Genomic DNA, 19,566 nt, shown 5'->3' with positions numbered 1-19,566 from the left:
GGACGACATCTTGACTTAGTGACGTATGACCTCAGTCCAGAGTGTGTCTGCTTCCTCATTCATGTGAAGTGATAACATCAGATACAAATGGTCAACTGACATTTGCAGTACCCTTCACTACTCCTCTGTTGGGCAGTAAAGTAACGAGCAGCAAAAGTGGCTGAAAATAAAATAATAAAATAAAACAGCATATATGGAGCCAGACTCTGGTCTGAACCAGACGAGTTTCTGCTTCGGTTTTAGATTTTTTTTTCCCCAAATTAAAACCAAACCAGACACTCAGGAATCTTTGGTCTTACTGGTTTATTGGTCAAACTGGGGATATCCTGAAATGATTTTGATGCTCGTGAAGTTATAAATGATATGTGTGCATTAATACAGTAGATATTATTTGAAAGGTTTGCTGTGAACTAAATAATTGCTTTTTCCTAAAAATCCAAAAAGAAAAAATTTTTTAAAACATTAATGCATAAAACAGATTAAATGATTGGAACAGAGTTTTAAAGGAATGGAGTCGAGGTGAAAGCAGCCTTGTACGAACTGTAAAAGCGACATATTTTTGAGTTATCTCCATCTGCCCAGGCAGCCCAATATTCCCACTGCTGGAGCGTTCTGGTCCAGTTAATCATTCACAGTTTGCCTTGTATACCACACACTCTGCCTCCACCATTCATTCAGATTAGTTGTTTCCCATTTTTTTCCAACCATGTCGTTAGGGACGTCTACGTTTCTCATTGTTTTGTGCTTTTGGGGATTTTCTCACTGCGGCCTCCAGACTAAGCCTGGTTCCAGCAGGACAGACCAGGAGCTGTTCTGGGGCGCTGACCAGTACGATTTCTCAGTGGTGCTCCCAGCAGCTGCCACAGAATGTTTCTGGCACTTTGCTCACCATGGAGAAAAATTTTACCTGAGCTTCATGGTGAGTGCTGAGCACACCAAGCCACTGTGGTTTTAATGTATTTTTCTGCATTTTGTGGCTCTGCTACATTTTATAAAATGCACACTTACGTAAAAGATTCCTTCATCTTTTTGTACTTCATTAACTTTTAAATTTTTCCACTACAAAAGACGTCAAAAATCTGAGACAAATTCAACAAAGTCAGAGTGAACCTGTGGCACAAAGATGTCAGAATGTCTCATGTTGACACCATTCCTGTGTAGCGAGTCCTAAAATAATTAGTTTTCTTCCATTTCTAGGTCCAGTGGGTGACAGGAGTCGGCCTCCACAGGGACTTATCAGTCACTGTTAATGCTCCCAGCAGTTTGTTAATATCCACAGCTGACGATACAAAGGGTCAGATCAACTTTGAGGTCAAGGAAACAGGTATCTCAGATTACTGCTGCTGTCATCTACAGCAGCTACACATCTACACATTTTTTTCTACACTTAACGTAATTTGAACAATGAAGTATCAGCGCATTTAATTAATAATAACTCTCTAAATACTAAACAGACTGTCACGCATTTTTGCTGGAAACCTTATTCAAATAGCTACCATAGCTACACGTGTAACAACATTTTTTTTTTTAAGTATTTTTGAATTGGACTGATCCATGGTTCAGCTATTTAAATATTCTTAGTGGGGAAAACAGTTTAAAATGGGAATAGAATATTCTGATGTGATACATGACAAGAATTTTACAAAGCACACAGGCACTTTGTCATTGAGTAACATACATATTTATATAAATATACGAACACAAAATAATACAAACACATTATAGAGAAAAAAATATGATTCAACAATGATTAATACTGAATATTTCATATTAGTCTATTCATATTTATATGCACATGTATTTACATGATACCTGTACATAGGGCTTTTTCATTTTTTCCAGCTGAGAAGTTCTGTTTTAAGAGTTTCAGCAGCTGAGTTTCAACCTGTGCAGTGAATCTGTCTGTCCTCAAAGACATTTCCCACTTCTTCCCCACATCGTGTCTTCAGGAAACCTCCAAAACAAAAATGGGAGATTTGGGAGATATCTTACTTTTTATAGAGTGAAAGAATTACATATGAATAATAGCCTTTGCCGTCTGTGTAAACTAGTGAATGTGGTAATATAATTATCACAATATATATAATATTATTTTATTTTTAAGGTAGGCTCTTGTGTCAGATAATTTAAATTAATTTAGGTGAATAATGAAAAGTTTTTAAGCGGGGGCTGAACCCCGGTATTAAACCAAGCACTACAGCTAATATTAGCTGACATTTCACTGGTGGACATCAATACTGTATCTATTTACACAATATAATATGTCCATCTTATCTGTGAAAAGTTATCCTCTGAACCCACATGTCAATAGTCCATCGATTTGAGCAGAGATATCTTGCAGGCGGATGAATCTCCTGCTGTTTTATTTTAGCCAAGGAGGACAGAAGACAACTCCAAGATGCCTACGATCATGAGCTTTATAATTTGGGTGTAAAGGGCCCGGTCATCAGCCCCGCCCCCGGCCGGGCTCTGATTTGTTCCGCTAGTGGCACCAGTATGTAGTTAGGATGGGTTGGAAACTTTTCCCCCTTAATAAATAAAATCAATATTTGAAACCAGACTTGGGTAAAAACCAGTTGCATTTACTCATTTACATTTACCTGAATAATGTTTTGGATAACATTTACTTTCAGAAGAATTTTTAACATGCTGTACTTTTACGTTAACTTGAGTATTTTTATTATGGAGAAATTTTCATAATAAAATTACTCAGGAATTGTACTTTCTGGATTCTCTACCCACTGTGAGTAACTCTACTGAATTAAGACCATTTTCTGCACTGGATTTTTCGCATTGCATTTTTTACACTGAAAATCCAATGAGCACTGGATTTTTTGCACTGCAATTTCCGCACTGCATTTTCTGCACTGGATTTTTTGCACTGCAATTTCCGCACTGGATTTATTGCATTGCATTTTCCGCACAGGAAATCCAATGAGCACTGGATTTTTCGCACTGCATTTTCCAAACTGGATTTTGAGCACAGGAAAATCCAGTGCACACTGGATTTATAACACTGAATCTTTTGAATCTCCGCACTGGATTTGTCGCACTGGGTTTTCCGCACTGGATTTGTCGCACTGGGTTTGTCGCACTGCATTTTCACCACTGGATTGTTCACACTGGATTTTCTGCACTGCATTTGCGCCCAAGAAAATCCACCGTGCACTGGATGTGTCGCACTGCATTTTTCACACATTTTCCGCACTGGATTTGCGGAAAATGCAGTCAGTGCGGAATGTAATGCGACAAATCCAGTCAGTGCGAAATGCAGGCGAACGCAGTGCGACAAATCCAGTGCGGAAAACGCAGTGCGGAAAACGCAGTGCGGAAAACGCAGTGCGGAAAACGCAGTGCGGAAAACGCAGTGCGGAAAACGCAGTGCGGAAAACGCAGTGCGGAAAACGCAGTGCGGAAAACGCAGTGCGACAAATCCAGTGCGACAAATCCAGTGCGACAAATCCAGTGGGGAAAATGCAGTGCGTCAAATGCAGTGTGACAAATGCAGTTTGGATTTGTCGCACTGCATTTTCCGCACTGGATTTGTCGCACTGGATTTGTCGCACTGCATTTTCCGCACTGGATTTTCTGCACTGGATTTGTCGCACTGGATTTTCTGCACTGCATTTTCCACACTGAATTTGTCGCACTGGATTTGTCGCACTGCATTTGTCGCACTGGATTTGTCGCACTGGATTTGTCGCACTGGATTTGTCGCACTGCGTTTTCCGCACTGGGTTTTCCGCACTGGATTTGTCGCACTGCATTTTCCACACTGGATTTGTCGCACTGCATTTTACGCACTGGATTTGTCGCACTGCATTTTCCGCACTGGATTTGTCACACTGCGTTTTCCGCACTGCATTTGTCGCACTGCATTTTACGCACTGGATTTGTCGCACTGCGTTTTCCGCACTGGATTTGTCGCACTGCGTTTTCCGCACTGGATTTGTCGCACTGCATTTTACGCACTGCATTTTACGCACTGGATTTGTCGCACTGCATTTTACGCACTGGATTTGTCGCACTGCATTTTCCACACTGGATTTGTCGCACTGCATTTGTCGCACTGCATTTTGCGCACTGCATTTTACGCACTGCATTTTACGCACTGCATTTTCCACAATAGATTTGTCGCACTGCATTTTCCACACTGCATTTGTCGCACTGCATTTTCCACACTGCATTTGTCGCACTGCATTTTCCACACTGCATTTTCCGCACTGGATTTGTCACACTGCATTTTCCACACTGCATTTTCCGCACTGGATTTGTCGCACTGCATTTTCCACACTGGATTTGTCGCACTGCATTTTCCACACTGCATTTGTCGCACTGCATTTTCCACACTGCATTTTCCGCACTGGATTTGTCGCACTGCATTTTCCACATTGGATTTGTCGCACTGCATTTTACGCACTGCATTTTATGCACTGCATTTTCCACTATAGATTTGTCGCACTGCATTTTCCACACTGGATTTGTCGCACTGCGTATTCCGCACTGGATTTTGAGCACAGGAAAATCCAGTGCACACTGGATTTATAACACTGAATCTTTTGAATCTCCGCACTGGATTTGTCGCACTGGGTTTTCCGCACTGGATTTGTCGCACTGGGTTTTCCGCACTGGGTTTGTCGCACTGCATTTTCACCACTGGATTGTTCACACTGGATTTTCTGCACTGCATTTGCGCCCAAGAAAATCCCTGCATTTTCACACCAGTGCGAGCAAAAATCCAGTGTGGAAAATGCAGTGCGGAAAATGCAGTGCGTAAAATGCAGTGCGTAAAACGCAGTGCGACAAATCCAGTGCGGAAAACGCAGTGCGGAAAATGCAGTGCGTAAAACGCAGTGCGGAAAACCCAGTGCGGAAAACCCAGTGCGGAAAACGCAGTGCGTAAAATGCAGTGTGGAAAATGCAGTGCGTCAAATGCAGTGTGACAAATGCAGTTTGGATTTGTCGCACTGCATTTTCCGCACTGGATTTGTCGCACTGGATTTGTCGCACTGCATTTTCCGCACTGGATTTTCTGCACTGGATTTGTCGCACTGGATTTTCTGCACTGCATTTTCCACACTGGATTTGTCGCACTGGATTTGTCGCACTGGATTTTCCGCACTGGATTTGTCGCACTGCATTTGTCGCACTGGATTTGTCGCACTGGATTTGTCGCACTGGATTTGTCGCACTGCGTTTTCCGCACTGGGTTTTCCGCACTGGATTTGTCGCACTGCATTTTCCACGCTGGATTTGTCGCACTGCATTTTACGCACTGGATTTGTCGCACTGCATTTTCCGCACTGGATTTGTCACACTGCGTTTTCCGCACTGCATTTGTCGCACTGCATTTTACGCACTGGATTTGTCGCACTGCGTTTTCCGCACTGGATTTGTCGCACTGCGTTTTCCGCACTGGATTTGTCGCACTGCATTTTACGCACTGCATTTTACGCACTGGATTTGTCGCACTGCATTTTCCGCACTGGATTTGTCGCACTGCATTTTCCACACTGGATTTGTCGCACTGGATTTGTCGCACTGGATTTTCCGCACTCCATTTTCCGCACTGGATTTGTCGCACTGGATTTGTCGCACTGGCTTTTCCGCACTGCATTTTACGCACTGCATTTTACGCACTGCATTTTACGCACTGCATTTTCCACAATAGATTTGTCGCACTGCATTTTCCACACTGGATTTGTCGCACTGCATTTTCCACACTGCATTTTCCGCACTGGATTTTACGCACTGCATTTTCCGCACTGCATTTTACGCACTGCATTTTACGCACTGCATTTTACGCACTGCATTTTACGCACTGCATTTTCCGCACTGCATTTTCCGCACTGGATTTGTCGCACTGGATTTGTCGCACTGCGTTTTCCGCACTGGGTTTTCCGCACTGGATTTGTCGCACTGCATTTTCCACGCTGGATTTGTCGCACTGCATTTTACGCACTGGATTTGTCGCACTGCATTTTCCGCACTGGATTTGTCACACTGCGTTTTCCGCACTGCATTTGTCGCACTGCATTTTACGCACTGGATTTGTCGCACTGCGTTTTCCGCACTGGATTTGTCGCACTGCGTTTTCCGCACTGGATTTGTCGCACTGCATTTTACGCACTGCATTTTACGCACTGGATTTGTCGCACTGCTGGTTGTCGCTTTCGTTTCGCACTGGATTTTCACTGGCATTTCGCGCATTTGTCACTGGTTGTGCACTGGATTTTTCGCACTGGATTTGTCGCACTGCGCTTTTTCCTCGCACTGAATTTTGCGCTGCATTTTACGCACTGGCATTTTCGCTTTTCCATTTTCCACAACCAGATTTGTCGCACTGCATTTTTCACACTGGATTTGTCGCACTGCATTTGGCACACTGCATTTTCCGCTGGATTTTACACAAAGCATTGCGCATTTTCCGCGCACTGGATTTCGCACTGCATTTTGGCATTTTACGCACTGCATTTCGCGCACTGCATTTCGCTGCATTTTCACTTTTGCACTGGCTTTTCACGCTCGCACCTGGCATTTTCACTGCGTTTTCCGCGTTGTCGCGCACTGCGATTTTCGCGCTGCGTTGTCGCTGGGTTTTTCCGCACTGGATTTGTCACGCTGCATGGTTTCCGCGCTGGTTTTTAATCACTGCATTTTACGCACTGGATTTGTCGCACTGCATTTTCGCACTGGATTTGTCACGCTGCGTTTTCCGCACTGCATTTGTCGCCACTGCATTTCACGCACTGGATTTGTCGCTTTTCGTTTTCCGCACTGGATTTGTCGCGTCGTTTTCCGCACTGGATTTGTCGCACTGCATTTCGCACTGCATTTTACGCACTGGATTTGTCGCTGCATTTTTTCGCACTGAAGTTTTATCGCACTGCATTTCCACACTGGATTTGTCGCACTGGATTTGTCGCACTGGATTTTCCGCGCTCCATTTTCCGCACTGGTATTTGTCGCACTGGATTTGTCGCACTGGCTTTTCCGCACTGCATTTTCACGTTTTACTGCATTTACGCACTGCATTTTCGCACTGCATTTTTTTCCACAATAGATTTGTCGCGACCGCATTTTCCACACTGGATTTAGCCGCACTTTGCATTTTCCACACTGCGTTTTCCGCACTGAATTTTCGCACTGCATTTTCGCTTTTTCCATTTCGCGCACTGCATTTCGCTGCATTTCGCACTGCATTTGCGCACTGCATTTCGCACTGCATTTTCCGCACTGCGTTTTCCTTTCGCTGGTTGTCGCACTGGATTTGTCGCACTGGATTTGTCGCTTTTCAATTTCCGCCAAGGTTTTCCGCACTGGATTTGTCGCACTGCATTTTCCACACTGGATTTGTGTGACCATTTCACGACTGGATTTGTCGCACTGCATTTTCCGCTGGATTTGTCACACTGCGTTTTCCGCACTGCATTTGTCGCCTGCATTTCTGGCGCACTGGATGCCGCGCCGTTTTCCGCACTGGATTTGTGCGCTTTCGTTTTCCACACTGGATTTGTCGCTGGCTTTTCGCACTGGTTTGTCGCTGGACTGCATTTCCACACTGCATTTTCCGCACTGGATTTTCGCACTGCATTTTCGCACTGGATTTGTCGCACTGCATTTGTCGCACTGTCATTTTCCACACTGCATTTGTCGCTGCATTTTCACACTGCATTTCCGCACTGGTTGTCACACTGCATTTTCCACACTGCATTTTCGCACTGGTTGTCGCACTGCATTTTCCACACTGGATTTGTCGCTGCACTGCATTTTCCACACTGCATTTGTCGCACTGCATTTTACACACTGCAATTTCCGCACTTGATTTGTCGCTTTACTGCATTTTCGCCGCATTGGATTTGTCGCACTGCATTTCGCACTGCATTTTATGCACTGCATTTTCCACTATAGATTTGCTTCGTTTTCATTTTCCACACTGGATTTGTCGCGCTTTTCGTATTCGCACTGGATTTTGAGCACAGGAAAATCCAGTGCACTGGGATTTATTTAACACTGAATCTTTTGAATCTCCGCACTGGATTTGTCGCACTGCTGGTTTTCGCGCACTGGATTTGTCGCACTGGGTTTTCCGCACTGGTTTGTCGCACTGCATTTTCACCACTGGATTGTTCACACTGGATTTTCTGCACTGCATTTGCGCCCACAGAAAATCCACCGATACTGGATGTTCGCACTGCATTTTTCACACATTTTCCGCACTGGATTTGCGGAAAATGCAGCGCTTAAAATCCAGTGCGGAAAATGCAATGGGTCACGACCAAATCCAGTAAATGGCATCGATAAATGCGGAAAATACCGATGCGTGCGGAAAGCATGATCCCCGGAAAAAGTGCGTGCGCAGCGACAAATTGCAGCGCGGTGAATCTGATTCATTGTCGTCGCACTGGACTTTTGCGTGGTGCGGAAAAGCGCTGCGCATTTTCCGCACTGGATTTGTCGCACCTGGATTTGTCGCACTGCATTTTCCGCACTGGATTTTCTGCACTGGATTTGTCGCACTGGATTTTCTGCACTGCATTTTCCACACTGGATTTGTCGCACTGGATTTGTCGCACTGGATTTTCCACACTGGATTTGTCGCACTGGATTTGTCGCACTGGATTTGTCGCACTGCATTTTCCGCACTGCATTTTACGCACTGCGTTTTCCGCACTGGGTTTTCCGCACTGGATTTGTCGCACTGCATTTTCCACGCTGGATTTGTCGCACTGCATTTTACGCACTGGATTTGTCGCACTGCATTTTCCGCACTGGATTTGACGCACTGCGTTTTACGCACTGCATATTTCGCACTGCATTTTACGCACTGCATTTGTCGCACCGTTTTCCGCGACTGGATTTGACCGCGCTTTCGCGATTTGCGATTTTTTTCACTGCATTTTACGCATTTTCGCACTGGATTTGTCACTGCATTTTCCGCACTGGTATTTGTCGACTGCATTTTCCACACTGGATTTGTTCTGGATTTGTCGTGACTGGATTTTCCGCACTCCATTTTCCGCACTGGATTTGTCGCACTGGATTTGTCGCACTGGCTTTTCCGCACTGCATTTTACGCACTGCATTTTACGCACTGCATTTTACGCACTGCATTTTCCACAATAGATTTGTCGCACTGCATTTTCCACACTGGATTTGTCGCACTGCATTTTCCACACTGCATTTTCCGCACTGGATTTTACGCACTGCATTTTCCGCACTGCATTTTACGCACTGCATTTTACGCACTGCATTTTACGCACTGCATTTTACGCACTGCATTTTCCGCACTGCATTTTCCGCACTGGATTTGTCGCACTGGATTTGTCGCACTGCGTTTTCCGCACTGGGTTTTCCGCACTGGATTTGTCGCACTGCATTTTCCACGCTGGATTTGTCGCACTGCATTTTACGCACTGGATTTGTCGCACTGCATTTTCCGCACTGGATTTGTCACACTGCGTTTTCCGCACTGCATTTGTCGCACTGCATTTTACGCACTGGATTTGTCGCACTGCGTTTTCCGCACTGGATTTGTCGCACTGCGTTTTCCGCACTGGATTTGTCGCACTGCATTTTACGCACTGCATTTTACGCACTGGATTTGTCGCACTGCATTTTCCGCACTGGATTTGTCGCACTGCATTTTCCACACTGGATTTGTCGCACTGGATTTGTCGCACTGGATTTTCCGCACTCCATTTTCCGCACTGGATTTGTCGCACTGGATTTGTCGCACTGGCTTTTCCGCACTGCATTTTACGCACTGCATTTTACGCACTGCATTTTACGCACTGCATTTTCCACAATAGATTTGTCGCACTGCATTTTCCACACTGGATTTGTCGCACTGCATTTTCCACACTGCATTTTCCGCACTGGATTTTACGCACTGCATTTTACGCACTGCATTTTACGCACTGCATTTTACGCACTGCATTTTACGCACTGCATTTTACGCACTGCATTTTACGCACTGCATTTTCCGCACTGCATTTTCCGCACTGGATTTGTCGCACTGGATTTGTCGCGCGCTTCCGCACTGGGTTTTCCGACTGATTTGTCGCACTGCATTTTCCACACTGGATTTGTCGACCTGCATTTTACGCACTGGATTTGTCGCACTGCATTTTCCGCGATTGGATTTGTCACACTGCGTTTTCCGCACTGCATTTGTCGCACTGCATTTTACGCACTGGATTTGTCGCACTGCGTTTTCCGCACTGGATTTGTCGCACTGCGTTTTCCACACTGGATTTGTCGCACTGGCTTTTCCGCACTGGATTTGTCGCACTGCATTTTCCACACTGCATTTTCCGCACTGGATTTTACGCACTGCATTTTCCGCACTGGATTTGTCGCACTGTATTTTACGCACTGCATTTGTCGCACTGCATTTTACGCACTGGATTTGTCGCACTGCATTTTCCACACTGCATTTGTCGCACTGCATTTTCCACACTGCATTTTCCGCACTGGATTTTCCGCACTGGATTTGTCGCACTGCATTTTCCACACTGGATTTTCCGCACTGCATTTTACGCACTGCATTTTCCGCACTGGATTTGTCGCACTGCATTTTCCACACTGGATTTGTCGCACTGGATTTTCGCTGCGATTTCACTGGATTTGTCGCACTGCATTTTACGCACTGCATTTTACGCACTGCATTTTCCGCACTGGATTTGTCGCACTGCATTTTCCACACTGGATTTGTCGCACTGCGTTTGCCGCACTGGATTTGTCGCACTGCATTTTCCACACTGGATTTGTCGCACTGGCTTTTCCGCACTGGATTTTACGCACTGCATTTTCCACAATAGATTTGTCGCACTGCATTTTCCACACTGGATTTGTCGCACTGCATTTTCCACACTGCATTTTCCGCACTGGAGTTTTACGACCGCATTTTTCCGCACTGGATTTGTCGTGACTGTATTTTACGCACATTTTTACGCGCACTGCATTTGTCGCTGGATTTGTCTTTTCATTTTCGCTGGATTTGCACTTTTTCGCGACTGGATTTGTCGCACTGCATTTTGTGACACTGGATTTGTCCGTTTTCGCTGCATTTTCGCGCATTTTCGCACTGTATTTGTCGCACTGCATTTTCGCACTGCATTTTCCGCACTGCATTTTCCGTTTGCACTGGATTTGTCGCACTGCATTTTCGCATTTTCACACTGATTTGTCGCACTGCATTGTCGCACTGCACTGGATTTGTCGCACTGCATTTTCCGCACTGGATTTGTCGCACTGCATTTTCCTCACTGGATTTGTCGCACTGCGTTTGCCGCACTGGATTTGTCGCACTGCATTTTACGCACTGCATTTTCCGCACTGGATTTGTCGCACTGCATTTTCCACATTTTCGCACTGCATTTTCCGCACTGCATTTTCGCACTGCATTTGCATTTGGATTTGTCGACTGCATTTTTACGCGCATTGTACATTTTACGCACTGGATTTGTCGCACTGCATTTTCGCACTGGATTTTGTCGTGCTTTTTTTTCCGCACTGGATTTGTCGCGCATTTCGCGCATTTTCCACGACTGGATTTACGTGCATTTTACGCACTGCATTTTACGCACTGCATTTGTCGCACTGCATTTTACGCACTGCATTTTCCGCACTGCATTTTCCGCACTGGATTTGTCGCACTGCATTTTCCACACTGGATTTGTCGCACTGCATTTTCCACACTGGATTTGTCGCACTGCATTTTCCACACTGGATTTGTCGCACTGCATTTTCCACACTGGATTTGTCGCACTTGATTTTCCAGACTGGATTTTTCACTGCATTTTACGTTTTCCGCACTGGATTTGTTTTTTTCCGCACTGGATTTGTCGCACTGTATTTTACGCACTGTATTTTACGCACTGGATTTGTCGCACTGCGTTTTCCGCACTGGATTTGTCGCACTGCGTTTTCCGCACTGGATTTGTCGCACTGCATTTTACGCACTGCATTTTGCGCACTGCATTTGTCGCACTGCATTTTCCGCACTGCATTTTCCGCACTGGATTTGTCGCACTGCATTTTCCACACTGGATTTGTCGCACTGCGTTTGCCGCACTGGATTTGTCGCACTGCATTTTCCACACTGGATTTGTCGCACTGGATTTGTCGCACTGGATTTTCCGCACTCCATTTTCCGCACTGGATTTGTCGCACTGGCTTTTCCGCACTGGATTTGTTGCACTGCATTTTACGCACTGCATTTTACGCACTGCATTTTACGCACTGCATTTTACGCACTGCATTTTACGCACTGCATTTTCCACAATAGATTTGTCGCACTGCATTTTCCACACTGGATTTGTCGCACTGCATTTTCCGCACTGGATTTGTCGCACTGGCTTTTCCGCACTGGATTTGTCGCACTGCATTTTACGCACTGCATTTTACGCACTGCATTTTCCACAATAGATTTGTCGCACTGCATTTTCCACACTGGATTTGTCGCACTGCATTTTCCACACTGCATTTTCCGCACTGGATTTTACGCACTGCATTTTCCGCACTGGATTTGTCGCACTGCATTTGTCGCACTGCATTTTACGCACTGCATTTTACGCACTGCATTTTACGCACTGCATTTGTCGCACTGCATTTTACGCACTGCATTTTCCGCACTGGATTTGTCGCACTGCATTTTCCACACTGGATTTGTCGCACTGCGTTTGCCGCACTGGATTTGTCGCACTGCATTTTCCACACTGGATTTGTCGCACTGCGTTTGCCGCACTGGATTTGTCGCACTGCATTTTCCACACTGGATTTGTCGCACTGGATTTTCCGCACTGCATTTTCCGCACTGGATTTGTCGCACTGGATTTGTCGCACTGGCTTTTCCGCACTGGATTTGTTGCACTGCATTTTACGCACTGCATTTTACGCACTGCATTTTACGCACTGCATTTTCCACAATAGATTTGTCGCACTGCATTTTCCACACTGGATTTGTCACACTGCATTTTCCACACTGCATTTTCCGCACTGGATTTTACGCACTGCATTTTCCGCACTGGATTTGTCGCACTGCATTTTCCACACTGGATTTGTCGCACTGCGTTTTCCGCACTGGATTTTCTGCACTGGATTTGTCGCACTGCATTTTCCACACCGGATTTGTCACACTGCATTTTCCTCACTGCATTTTCCGCACTGGATTTTTTTGCACTGCATTTTCCGCACTGCATTTTCCACACTGCATTTTGCACCGGGGAAAATCCAGTCCGCACTGGATTTTTCGTTCTGCATTTTTCCACTGGATTTTGCCCACAGAAAAATTCAGTGCGATTTTTTGCATTGTTGCATAGCACAATGGATTTTCCATTGCACTATGTACTGGATTATGCAGTGCATTGAATGATCCAGTGCATTGTTATAATCCCGTATGCACAGGGTTTTGTAATGAATAACCCTGTGCATTATGTAGTGCAGTGCAACCTAGTAGTGCACTGCATTATCCACTATATTTTCCACTGCATTACATATTTTTGCTAATGAAATTGTACATGAATCTGTTGGAGGGTTGTTCATCAATGACATCAATTATCAATTGCCAGTGTTTGTAATATATGACAGAAATTGCTTTACCAGAATAACATACATTGTTTAAGAGAGTTAGAATAAGGGAATCAAAACCTTTGCTAAAAAATTACTTGATGGCACATGATTGGAACATTGTCTGTCAACACAAGCATATTAATGAAACTTAAGATACATTTCTGGAAATATCCCTGGAATGTTATGACAAACATTTCCCTTTGAAGGAATGCATTAAAAATAAAAAGCAGTAGAGCAAATATAGTAATGTAGCTTGTAGCACAGCATGAATGATGTAGCAGGTATTGTCTAACCTTCCTTGCTAACTTGTTCAAGCTCAGCATATAGTACGTTTTGGTATCTACATTTAGATATCCTAATATTCTTTGAATCAAAATTAAATGCATGCAGATATTGTGAAATAACCTCAGACTTTAATATCTGCATTCGCCGAAGGTTGTTCTCTGGGGAGGAGATGTGTCCTAGTTGTTTATGGCAAATAATCACTGACACTTTAAGTTAAATTAGAGGTTTCTTTTCTTTAAAAAAAAATAGTCTCCACAGCTACTATTTGCCTTCTAAACATCAAGAACTGGTAAAGGAAGTTCAGCGCAATGCACACCTGATGCAATTGACTATGACTATTTACTATATATTAATCTAGGGGAGGCGATTGCTACAAAGTTACTGCCAGAAACAGAGTATTTAAACCCCTTGGACCTTTTAACTTTTTTTCATGACCCCAAGCTTAAATATATGCTATTGGTAATTTATTTAAAAGTAAACACCTATAAATTTTAATTGTGAAGTTAAAGAAATATATTGTAGATATCTTTTTTTACAATTTATCAGTAAAACTGAAAAGTTCTCCATTTGTGTACTTGTGCACTTGGATCAATAAGCTGTCAAATTATTTTGCTGTTAGTGTTTTACCTTATGGTTTCAACATCAATGCAGATCTAGAGACTACAACACTTGCCCATTCTTCATTACAAAATAACTACTTGAAAAAGTTGGATAAACAAATATGTAGAGCTGTCTTAAAACTGCTCTAAAACTGTAGTGTTGAACATTAGTTAATTTAATATTTCCACGAATGTTTACACCTTTAGTCTTTTATGCACTCTGTTTCACACTTTGCTATTTATTCAAACTATACCCCCCATTTTAGTCTTTTTTAACTTTATCAAAGATCAGTAAACAGACAACATACACGCATATGAACAATTCTTGATGGTGGGTATTTTCACAGAATCAAAATTCTAAACACTGAATTAGCAGAGTCAATCTTTGCAGAAAATTTTACATTTTCAGTTGGCATTGTGCATTTTATATTTTAAGTTGATATTGTCTTTTAAACAAAATAATTTCAAGTTCTTGCCATAACCTTCTTTTTGGGGACCAGGAAAAAGGTGGTACCCCACCATATTTGGAAAAGCGTGTGAATTACAATGAGGTGCAGCACCAATCTGAAACCTTAAGGGGGCAGTATCGGGTCACACACCCTAACACAAAAGTGACAGAAACATGTGATATGGGCCATTGCTGAAACTTCACCAGAACATTTAAAAGGGCTTATACAGTCAGTTAAACCCATCTTCCTTACGGGGACGAACTTCTAGGTCCCCATGAGAGAGGAGGTCCTCATGATATTACTGTGTAAACAGATTGAAGTCCCCATGATGTGATAAAAACAAGATCACACACGCACACCTTGTGAGAACGTAGAGACCAATTAACCTGACAGTCATGTTTTTGGACTGCGGGAGAAAGCCGGAGTACCTGGAGAGAACCCACCATGCACAGAGAGAACATTCAAAGACCCCAGGCCAGGAATCAAACCCAGGACCCTCTTTCTTAATCCTGCAATAACTCAATCAAAGAAATAAAACTAACCTTGTACAATCCGCTACAAAAGCCCCCAAAGTAACTATGTCTGCACTTTTAACTTGATGTTTAATTACACAGGTTTCTATCAGATGTGTTTGAGCAACTTCCACAACCGCTTCAGCACAATGCAGGTCTTCCTCAGCTTTGGCGTTTACTATGACAACCAGAACTCTTCCAAAGACGCGGAGAGGGACATGAAGGAGGAGGAGCTGAACAACACACTGAGCTTCATTCAGGTCTCTTCAATTCCTCTGAGGAATTTACTTTACTGCAAATGAATATATTTTCTGTTCAGATGCAAACAGAACATTTATTTGCATGTAGACGTTATGAATGTAAGTTTCATTCATCTGAAAAAGTAAAAACTTATGCGTTCAAGAGCATGCTTTGCTTGAAGAGCAAATATTCAATAACATTTCAAGAATTAATCTGAGTATTTTACAAATATTTGTAAGCACATTTTACACATTTATTACATGACTAGTTAAGCTGTTTGGTTTGTTTAGAAATGTGCCTGCTTATATAAAGGAGCTGTCCACTAAAAACACTGGGACAAAAACTAGAATCATATCTGACAGAAGCAGCCAGCACTTTTTTTTCTTTTTAAGATTTTGAGATACATTAAAGTCTATTCAAAACTTCTACAAGTTTAAAGTTTTCTACTGGGAATAAAAAGAAAAACAACAAACATGTGTGACTTCTGGCTGCAAAGAAGTCTCTGTTCAGTTTGTGTATACAACATTACATGTCATCTCCGGGTCCTACAAAGTAAAACCAAGCAGTTCCAAGTCTGATGCTAACCAACTGAATACTCAGATGTGCTGCATTAAGCCTTTAAAATTCAATGAAATAAATTTCCAAAATAATTTAAGCATGAGCACGCAACGGGATCACACATTTAATAAAATTATATATTATATCATTAATTATCTAGATCCAAAATGTTGTTTTTTTTATTGGAAGTGTTTCTGTGTTCTGACCTTTTTAGGCTGCCACCAGTAAAGTGGAGCGGGACGTCTTCCACATGTTTCGCTACTACAGCTTCAGCCGCATGAGGAAGAGTGCGGACCACTTCCTGCTGCTGTCCAACTCCCAGTACATCACATGGTGGTCAATGGCCCTCAGCCTGCTGATCGTCACCTCTGGGTACCTGCAGCTCCTCTTCCTCAAAAGCCTCTTTGTGAGCAAAGCTGAGGCTGAAAAGCCTCGATGCTGACAGGCAGCAAACAAACCAAGAAACATCCTGAGCAGACTCCAAACTCCCTTTAGTTCTGGGTCTGTGTGAAACATTAAAGAAATGTTCCAAAAACCTATAATTAGACCTATTTTTGACAATTATATCTGTTTTTATCTAACTGGTAGACTTCTTTTGTTTGTTTGTTTTCCAACAATGGCCTCTCCAGAAACTTAGCATGCTTCAACATTCAGGTGCAGCTTTGCTTCATGCCAGCTTTACAGGAAATGCCTCTATGGCTTCATTTAGGTAAAATATTTCAAGTCTGTATTGCACATGTTTTTAATGATTATGACCATGGAAGTGACTGGAACAGGGACTAATTCACTCAAATACCTGCAAAGTTTTCCAGAGCTGTTAAGACTCTCAGTCTGGGTCAGATGGACGACCATGAGGAAGTTGTAACAAATGTCTTTTCCATAGAAAGTTGAGTGGAAGAAAAACGTGTGACATGTTAGACTAGCAACACGCATAACCCAGTCCTGAAAGGACTGTCTAGCAACAAAGACTGGCCAGACGCTCGAGTCGGCTCAGAGCCGCGGCTCGGACAAACCCTTCACATGGACAACAAACATCACATTCCTGACCCAGAGACGTCTCACACATCCCTGCTGTTCAGAGGATCTTTCAGGGAAAGCAACATCCAGCTGCTGCCAATTGAGGATCATAATTAACTGATCAGCAGCAGTGAGCAGCTCAGGTAAAGCAGGGCGTGGCCCTCTGCTGGTTGGGAGGAAACAGGCGTTTCCCAACACAAAGCCAAGACGGAAAGACATCAGCAACGGTGTAATGCAACAACACTGGTGAAAAACAAACAGGTGATTGGCCGAACACTAAGAGCAAATTAAAGTATGGAGGTCAGGAGACATGTTGAAGCTTGTTATGCACCAAGGCAAGGGTGAAGTCTTCAACACGGCAAGAACGCTGAGCTGGGACCCAAAAGAGCTGAGCAGGAAGAAAGCTGTGCAGAAATAGATGTTAACTAGCCTGAATAAGTTTGGATGAAGTGTCGACAATTTCCTCCAAACATTGGGAGCCTCAACTGAAGCTACCTAAAGTTTATTTGGGGCCCGTGTTTAGGTAATTCCCCCAGACAACTTTTCAATCTTTCTAAAATAGAAGAAAAAAATCCTTTTCATGGTTTGTAGATCTGAAATTAGGTCGAACTTTTCTTAGATTTTGAAAGAGACCAGAATGTTTTTATTGTGTCCTGATACACAAAACTATAGAATTAAGAGTGTTGACTTTCTCTCTAAAGCTACTAAAAACATCTGCAGATAGTGGCGTGCAACAACTGTAGACAAACAGGCTCACTTTTAACACAAACCAGGTTTCTTACTTCAGAAAAAAAAAAACATTAAAATATCAAGCTGACAAATGAAATAGATTTTTTTTTTTTATTGGATTTCATCAAAATGTATTTTATTGAATATTTTGGGTGTAAATAAATAAGGCACATTCAGCAGTTTTAACTTTCAGACCCGAAACGAAAACAGTGCATAAGAATAATTAAAACACGACCAGCAGGCTTTCACACTCTGAGCTCAGAAACAGAAAAAAGGTTTGGAGGAAAACTCACAGGAGGAACAAACATGATGGACGTCCCGCGTGAGGCCGACTGCAGAGAACAGGAACACATACAGTACTGAGGCCGTCGTCATGGTGGAACACAGCTGAGGATGAACATGGTTCACATGCAAACGGATCCCTCCACTGCAGAGCCGCCTGCAGCAGCATCTTATCAGACATCAGCTCCATCTCCACATGGAAGCCTGTGTTTCCAAGCAGCAGATATCAACATGTTTCCTTTATCAACATGAGAGCCCCTTTATGTATTTTTACCGTGTCGCTTTTTGGTGCCTCAGGTCTCTGAAACGCACATCAGAAGTTTCGCAAGAATGACAGATTTATTAAATACTGCATAACTGAGTTCTAGTAAAAAAACACAAAAAAAAAAGGAAGTAAACTCTCCTTAAAATCCAGGGCCGTATGTATTTTGATCATATATCTAGAGTTTAGGAAGCAAACTTTTAAATAAGATTTTCCGCAGATTGACAAGTAAGTAGTGACCTAATGTTTTTTGTACAGTTTTGGACATTTAAACTCCATCATTTCTAAATGTGGACCCTGGAAAACAGAGGATGTCCTTCCTTTTCCCTGTGAATGTGTTGCTGTTGAGCTGCAGCAGCGGCTGTCACCAGCTGACAGAAAACTCTCCGTCCCTCTGACGCTGTGGACTGGAAGACAGCTGCAGTCATGTGACTAACGTGCTCACAGCGTGCCGAGTCAGCACAGGAAGTCATGGAGAAGCTGCAAACTGCAATGAAGCCTCATCAGTACGTCTGAGCAGAATGAAACCGACTGATGCTCATGAACCATATGGTTAACATCTTGCAGTCAGTTACATCTGGTCTTGAGGACAAATAAAACACAGAGCACCGTTTTGAAATAAAGTGTGGTGTTTGGTTTTAAACTGAAACTATTCAGACAGTGTGAAGCCAACATGAGGAAATGGGCTGCATCCCTTTTTCCCATTAAAGGTTCTACGGGTCAGACGTGGTCACAGGGTTCAGATGGAGCAGCTCGATTCAAACACACACATTCTAACAGTTTTAGTTCTCTGACTAGGATGTGATAATCAAGATATTTGAAGAAAATTTCATCCCTTCTCTCATTCCTTTACTTTTTAGTTCTGGTATTTTCATACAAGCTTCCTGGGGCAACATGGCGCCACCTACTGCTGGATGTTTTGTCAATTTTGTGACATTGGGGGAATATTTTATACCTGCCTCTATAACTGAAAATTTAAGTTAATTTCCCACGTCTGACTCAGACTAGTTGTAGAAAAAGTGGTTATTTCAGAGTAACCAGGAGTGAAATAGCCGTTA

The 19,566-nt window shown here is 43.2% G+C and overlaps 1 protein-coding gene across 1 annotated transcript; it reads left to right on the top strand.

Moving 5' to 3' along the window:
• The first annotated feature begins 699 nt into the window (after positions 1-699).
• Positions 700-16,712, top strand: tmed6 (transmembrane p24 trafficking protein 6). The gene is made up of 4 exons (XM_044124053.1): positions 700-919; positions 1,198-1,324; positions 15,523-15,680; positions 16,433-16,712. Exons 1-4 carry the CDS (start codon positions 707-709, stop codon positions 16,658-16,660), a joined length of 726 nt encoding a protein of 241 aa, XP_043979988.1. The 5' UTR covers positions 700-706; the 3' UTR covers positions 16,661-16,712.
• The last annotated feature ends 2,854 nt before the right edge of the window (positions 16,713-19,566 follow it).

Source organism: Gambusia affinis, linkage group LG08 (assembly GCF_019740435.1).
Source record: "Gambusia affinis linkage group LG08, SWU_Gaff_1.0, whole genome shotgun sequence".
Lineage (NCBI taxonomy): Eukaryota > Metazoa > Chordata > Actinopteri > Cyprinodontiformes > Poeciliidae > Gambusia > Gambusia affinis.
This window is presented reverse-complemented; position numbering and strand designations above follow the sequence as displayed.